Here is a 7,525-nt window from a genome sequence, read left to right on the forward strand (position 1 = left end):
ACGTAGCATCATGAAACTCATACTGAATCAACTAGAGATAAATATCTTAAAACCTAATAAACCGCATCTGCAACAAACCAATTCTCTGCAACACAGGAATATGTTGACATCAATGACAACAACATATCCCAACAACTCTAATATCCAACAGAATTGGTAGGTAATAATTGGACCGACCTCATTGTATAATTTTAGGCATATCTTGATGTGGAATTGGTATACTTGACCTTATTGGGATGAGGACGGACACTCGATGTAGTATGGGATACATTGAATCATGTTCTCACTTGCTCATTGGTGCAAAACATTGAGTAAAAGAATGTGACCCATGATTTAGTGCACAATGCATTGACATTCCTTTTATCTATGATGCACTATGGGCAAGTGATAGTTAACCATTGTGGATGTGTTAGCTTCTCATTGTGTATATGTTAGTCACTATGTATATGACACACAATGGAGCTAGTCACTATGTATATGTGACGTATGTTGGAGCTAGTCACAGTGTATAAATGACATGTATGTGCTAGCCATCTTGTGTATACTTGATGTGTGCTCGAGTCGCTTTCAATGAAATTGGGAAATTATGAAAGGATACAACTCTTGTGTAATTGTGTATGTTTGTACACTGCTTGATGGTAATTAGTTATTAGATTGATTTTAATAAATAGTCCTAGTTTAAAGAGAGATCAGAGATCTCATACGAGAGGAGAGAATGAACTCCTTCTAACCTTCAAGGGCAAACTATGAAATCTCTAATTTCCCACGAGGGATATGTAAGTAGGGTTACCAAGAATGAATCCTTGAGGCATGGGTCTAAGTCTAGAAGGGATCTTGACCTCATGAGCTTACCACCTCGAGTATAAACATGTGGTAGCATAAAGTTGTCACCACCACAATAATTAAAGAAATTATGAAGTCAACACTTTTAAGCTAGAACAAAATGGTCAGACGATTAGGTTGGTACTAGTTTAGAATTGGATAATTAAATATAAAAAATGCTAGCAATTGAGAGATGGTTTTTACAATAACCTCTTGAGCGATGTGCAACGAATTCTCATCTACACCACAGACAAATCAGAAATTGAACTCATGACTTCAACTATTTAAAATAACATTTGAGACTGATTAAACTAACCCCAAATATTCTTCATTAATCTACATCCTTAGACCAAGGGAGTATATCCATGTCAACACTGGCTATGCAACATTATATTTAGCACTTGATATATTTTTTGATATTTTTTGTGTTTTTCAAAATGAAGCAACATTATATTTAGCACCTGATATATTTTTTGATATTTTTTGTGTTTTTCAAAATGAAGATTAAAAACATACAAGTTTTAAAAAAACCGAAAAATATATTAGATGCTATATTCTATCCATGCCCAAGGGTCGGCAGGTGGAAATGAAAATATACATTGGGTAATGCGATGCAAATGTTTTGAAACGGGCAACTTTCAAATTCCAGGAAGCCCGGCCCTACCCTGAGTAACGACACTTAAATAATCCAAATCCGTTTCGGCTTATCCGCTTCAAAATTAACGGTTTGGATCTCTGCACTGTTCAAAATCGGCAAAATCTTGTCCGTCCATTAGAACAAGCACATACCTCTAATATTTGAATTCGTAACGGTGAAACGGTCTGGGAGCGTTGAAGGTCGGCGAGGGGATACGAATGGAATGGCGTTTCACCAGAATGGACGCCATTTTCCAAATTTCTCGTGCACGTCAAATAAATGTTGAAGATCAATTCTTTTACAGAGTGAAGTCATTTGGAAGCTGTACGTGAAACGCGCATGGCCTGGGAAGAAAAACCTGTGTAAAGAGGAAATATTGCAGGGCGTTTATTAGATGAAGTGTGATCGAGTGGTGATGGCGCCCGCAAGAGCAAAGAGGAATGCGAGTCCACAGCAGGCCAGTTTGGAGCTGAAGCAGCGAGTGATTCAAGTCCTCAACAAGTTAGCAGATCGCGACACTTACCAGATTGCCTCACAGCACCTCGGAAAAATTGCGGAGACGTTAAGTCCAGAGGGTTTGGGTCCGTTTCTGTCTTGTATTTTCGAGACGGATTCGCAGCACAAGAGCATTGTGCGGCGAGAATGTGTTAAAGTGTTTGCGACCGTGGCCGCCTCCCATGGAGAGCTTCTGCTGCCTTTTCTGCCCAAAATGGTCGGAAATATTATCCGGCGGCTCAAGGATCCCGACTCAAATGTCCGAGATGCATGCGTGGATGTGATTGGGGTTCTGGCGTCCAAAATCTTGCATTCATTTTCTGTGTTGGTGAAGCCGTTGTGTGAAGCGCTGGCTGAACAGAACCGCCAATTGCAGGTCGGCTCTGCTTTGTGTCTCGCCACTGCTATTGACAACGCACACGAACCCCCGCTTCCTACTTTGCAGAAAATTCTGCCTCGGATTATCAAACTGCTCACTTCTCATGCCTTTTTAGCTAATGCCGCTTTGCTTACAGTCATTGGGAGCATTGTTCAGGTCAGAGGGTTTTCTTGTATGTTTAATTTGTTTTTGTATGTCACAGTATGCCTAATTATGCGATGTTTTTAAAGGATTTAATTGAGTCATTTATTCATATTTCATATTCTATGAGTAGTAGTTTAAAAAACCTGTAAACGTAAATAGTGATTGAGAAGAGATGAATCTTGAAAATTACTATTTTTAAAATATGGGTTTTTAAAAATTAATACAAACTGTGCGATAAATTATACAGTCACATAATTATTGCTTAGTGTCTGAAATCCAGCCTTCCCAGCTCTGATCAATCCATCTTTTTCAATTCCCTTCTGAATGCAAAATACTCCTCTATACTTCTCACTTTTTGTCCATTCATTGGGGCAAATAAATTTGGACATCTCACTTGCCTTTAAATGTGTATGTTTGAATGCCTTTAGGAACTCAGACTTTCTTCAATCAAATTCATTCTACAGAGGATGATGAAGTTAATTTTCATGTTAATGTGTAAATCTTTTGGTTTAACATACTTTCTGTAATTAAATTCTTTCTACAGAGGATGATGAAGTAAATTTTCATTTTCATGTGTAAATCTTTTGGTTTAACATACTTTCTCGTTTGTTTTCAGTTTTGATGGTTTTCCTTTTTAATTGTAAATCTTCACTTTTACAACATTACACAGTTCTGTCCAGCATCAATCCTGATCTAACATATAATATTTGGTTTGGATTTTTCAAAATTTAAAATGGAACCAACCCTGCTTCGTTGAATACCCGTAGGAACCAAAGGTACTTCACAATAAATATTTAAATGTGAGACATCTTAGTTAAGCTTGAAATACTTGAACCTCAGACAAAGCTCCAGAGTTATGAGGCATGGAGTTTTCCAAGTCTAGATGCACAGAGTAACCAGATTTTGTCATATGCATGGCTATTGTTTTATTCCTGGTCATACAGGCAGGAGGAGCATCGTCCCAGCAAACATTAGCTGTACTTATACCTTGCATGGTAGATACTCTGCAAAGTAAAGACTGGGCAACTCGTAAAGCGGCAGCAGAGGCTTTTGGACGTGTGGCACTGAGACTCGGTCCTTTACTATCATCCTTCAAAGCATCCTGTGTTGCAGCTCTGGAGTCATCTCGCTTTGACAAGGTCAGAATTTAATGCCTCAATGCTTTCAATATACCAAAATGTTGATACTCCCAAATTATGCATTACCAACGACTTTTCCCTGCCTTTGTCCTTGAAATTGCTGAACCAGGTGAAACCAGTGAGGGACACTGTTGTACAGACATTGCAAATTTGGAAGAGTATTCCTGATGCTGAAATTTCTTCACCTCTTACTGCAAAAGGATCAACAACGAAAGGTATCCTATTTAAGCTCCATGCTTGGAATGCAATGCATGGAAAGAAGTGACCCTTGATATGTTAGGGAATTGATATAAGATTCTAAATATTCTGCATCATCGCTTTTGGATTTCCATTGGTATTGAATTTTTCTGTATTGATCTTCTCATTCTGTTGGAGATTCTCTCTTTGTTTAAATTTACTTATGCAGTTTCTTGGATACTAAATGTGCGTCTTTCATTTGATTGATTTGATGACGAGTCGCAGAGAAATTGAGCAAAGAACCCTTTTCCACAGATATCAAATCTGGTAGTCGCGCTAGACTCCAATCTACTTTTCTCAGAAAAAAAGGCAGTGCTGTAACCAAATCTGCAATTGATTGTATTAGCACCGCAAAGAAGAGGACAATAACTGGCTCTAAGATAAATCAGAGTCTGCCTCGTAAGCTGGATTGTAAACAAACGGACGATTGGCACGTTGAGGTAGCGATTCCAAGGAATTGCCTTCCGATGTCCGTTATTCGCAATGAAGAATTCAATAATAGCAACTTCTCAGATGTATCAGGAGAGAATGCAAGACCTTCAAATACAGATGATACATATAGATTCGGAGATTCTGAGACATTTGGTAAAATGGGCACTCCAAGGTTGTCAGATGAGAGCAGGGCTAGTTGTGAAACAAAATGCATCCTTGTTGATGATGCTTTTGAAGGAAAATCATCTATACACAAAACACCAAGCAGCAATCTTACATCAGAGCTAACTTCTCTTCATAGTCATCCTTTAGATAAGAACAACATGGACAAACAACATTCTGATAGCTTAGTTTCCGAATCAAACACCGGACACAGCACAAATTTTGCAGGTGAGGCCACTTCACGTACTGCTGAAGACTTGGCATTCATTCGTAAACACTTATCACAGATTGAAAATCAGCAGTTGAGCTTAATGGAGCTTTTGCAGGTAATATTCTATACATTACCCTTATATTGGTTATTTCCCTTTATACTTATGAACTATATCGATCGAAATATCACCATCCTATGAAAGTCTCTGACTGGTGGTAAACTAATGACGAGCCTCACACATTTACCATATAATTTCTAGGATACTTATGTCAACCTGTTCTGTGCATTCTATTCACTGGTATTAGTTTTTCCTAATTCGTTGCCATGTTCGGCTGCTGATGTAAACATGTGAATGCATTTGTAAATAATAAATTTGAACATTTACAAAAACAAAGCACAATCTATTTGGGTTGAACTTATTATGGTTTTGGCTGAAACTGAGGCCTTCCTATTTGTTAACCCAGGTCTTTATGGGAAGCACATCGGATAGCATATCTGCATTGGAAACAAGGTTAAATGGTTTGGAAAAGATTGTGGATGAAATCGCTCAAGATCTTGCAAATTCACCAGGTAGAATTGGAAGCGGAGACAAGTGTCGTAGATCTCTTAATGCTGACATGTTAAGGTCCAAGTTTTGGAAGAGAAATGAACGCACATACCCATCTTCAAGGCATGGTTCATCTGATACTATTCCATCCATACATAAGTTTGGGCGAGAAGCATTGCACAAATCTGACTTTACTTCCACAGATTCACAGGAGAATTCTATTTATGGAAGTTTGCAAAGGACTTTTATGGTGAAGCCACTTGTTGATGCTTGGGACATTTCTTATAGGGGTGATGTTGATTCATTTCCAGATAGTGTTGTGAGGGATATGCCAGAAAAAGTTAAAGCAAATCAGTTACTGCCCAGAGCATTGGACAGAACTACATGGAAAGAAAATTTTGCCAACGATTCTTTAGCCAGAGGCAATTGGTTGGCTTCAATGAATAAATTTTCTTTGTCTGGGACATGTTTTACAGCAAAAGATACACAAACAGAGGTAACAGATGTTGGAAGTTCAAGAATAAAACTATCAGGCAATGTTAATTTTTGGAGTGTTTGGACACGAGCTGTAGATTATATTTGTGCTAAGGATATAGATGCAGCGTTTGTGGAGGTCTTGCATTCTGAAGATGATCTATTATTGATTCAACTCATGAAGCGAACTGGACCTGTTCTTGGGAATCTATCACAGGTGACAACCCTTGAAATTCTTCAAACTGTCTTGAGGCTTTTGCTAGATCAAAAGTTTTTGGACACCATAATTCCTTGGCTTCAACAGGTAATATGCATTGAAGAATGATTCCTCCACGGCGGTCTCTATATTTTCTTTCTCGACTTCTATATATAAATTTTTGGGTGCATCATAGATATAAATCTAATTACTGTTTATTCTGCATGATCAGATGGTTGACCTGATTTATAGTAATGGCTCTGATTACTTTGGTCTGTCTCACGAGGAAAAGATGGAAACTTTATGTGTACTACAGGAAGCATCATCCATACAGTTCTCTGATCTTTCTAGTTGGAGCTCAGTAGTGCAGATTGCATCCATGTTGACAAATGCTTGGACCTCAGATTTAAGATCCATGCATACGCAAAAATAGTTCTGCTTGAAGGAAATGGAAAAGCCTGTCGTGTGGATTAATATTCAGAGTATGCTAGCAGTTTCTTCTTATGCAGACTTCAATTTACCTATAGTCCTATGATTCCAGTTTATTTCGTTGTACGAGTCTATTTTTCATTATCACCATTTTATGTTCAACTTCATAGGAGGTTTCTTTCTCAGGAACCTCGAATTTTGAGTTTTCAAGCTAGTTGCTCTGAAATGATGGTTGAAAATGTTATCAATTGCAGTTAAATGAGAGTTCACTGCAATATTCTGCAACAGAGTATGTGCTATTGAGTTATGTTAACACCATATGTGGCTCATCTGTATTTCTTTATTTAGAAGCATAAAACATTAGTCGCAGTGCTTCCACAGTTTCGAAGGATTTGTGGTTTTTACATGTTCAAGTGATGTTCATAAAACAATAATGGAGATAGGCATGGAATAGTTTTATGGGACATCCCATCATTATCTTGTATGGATTTTTCTAATATTACAAACTAGGTAGGAAGAATATTTTATCTTGCCTGTGGCTCAAAACTTGATGCAAACACAAGCCGGTTAAAATGAACAATCGGTTTAGGGTTCACAACAAAAGCTCCGAATAAGGACCAAAAGCTCCGAATAAGGAAGAATGCAACTATATATTACATTTATGTAATTTAAAAAAAAAAAAAATATATTTTTAATGTATTGTTGCTGACTATGCGAGTAATAAAATAATATCACGATGACTGTTTGTTGTCATTTATTATCTTGAATAAAGTACAACAGAAATATTATCAAGAGATCATTTAAACAATGGGTCAATAATTGTAAACATAGGTCAATAGTCAAATATCATATATATGTAAAATGGATATAATATACAATATTATATATTTGAAAGACTATAAGTTAATCCTTCCAAGCCTCCAAATTCTTGATATTGATAAGGAAGGAATTGAACTTGGCATTAGAGGAAGTCTCTCCTCCTTGTTCATTAATCAAAGTAAAAAAGTATCCAACCATGATCTAAGAGTGAATATTGCACTAATGATTATATTATTTAGTTCATTCTTCGTTCATCACAGTCACAAAATTATAGATAAAAAATGTAAAATCATAGAAATAAAGTTTGCAATAACATATGCATACCAAAGACTTATTCTAAAACAACCAAAATGATGCAATATTTCATCACACTACTTACATCACCAAATATATATATACATT

The 7,525-nt window shown here is 37.0% G+C and overlaps 1 protein-coding gene across 1 annotated transcript; it reads left to right on the top strand.

Annotated features, from left to right (window-relative positions):
* Positions 1 to 1,537: 1,537 nt before the first annotated feature.
* Positions 1,538 to 6,622, top strand: LOC131060451 (TORTIFOLIA1-like protein 2). Its single transcript, XM_057993688.2, has 6 exons — positions 1,538 to 2,489; positions 3,422 to 3,616; positions 3,726 to 3,831; positions 4,079 to 4,773; positions 5,123 to 5,983; positions 6,108 to 6,622. The coding sequence occupies exons 1-6, from the start codon at positions 1,854 to 1,856 to the stop codon at positions 6,306 to 6,308; spliced, it is 2,694 nt and encodes an 897-aa protein (XP_057849671.2). The 5' UTR covers positions 1,538 to 1,853; the 3' UTR covers positions 6,309 to 6,622.
* The last annotated feature ends 903 nt before the right edge of the window (positions 6,623 to 7,525 follow it).

Source organism: Cryptomeria japonica, chromosome 5 (genome assembly GCF_030272615.1).
Source record: "Cryptomeria japonica chromosome 5, Sugi_1.0, whole genome shotgun sequence".
Lineage (NCBI taxonomy): Eukaryota > Viridiplantae > Streptophyta > Pinopsida > Cupressales > Cupressaceae > Cryptomeria > Cryptomeria japonica.

Coding starts and splice junctions, on each gene's coding strand:
- LOC131060451 (XM_057993688.2), top strand. CDS start 1,854: ATGAAGTGTGATCGAGTGGTGATGGCGCCCGCAAGAGCAAAGAGGAAT. Junction 2,490..3,421: donor TCATTGGGAGCATTGTTCAG/GTCAGAGGGTTT, acceptor CTGGTCATACAG/GCAGGAGGAGCATCGTCCCA. Junction 4,774..5,122: donor GCTTAATGGAGCTTTTGCAG/GTAATATTCTAT, acceptor TTGTTAACCCAG/GTCTTTATGGGAAGCACATC.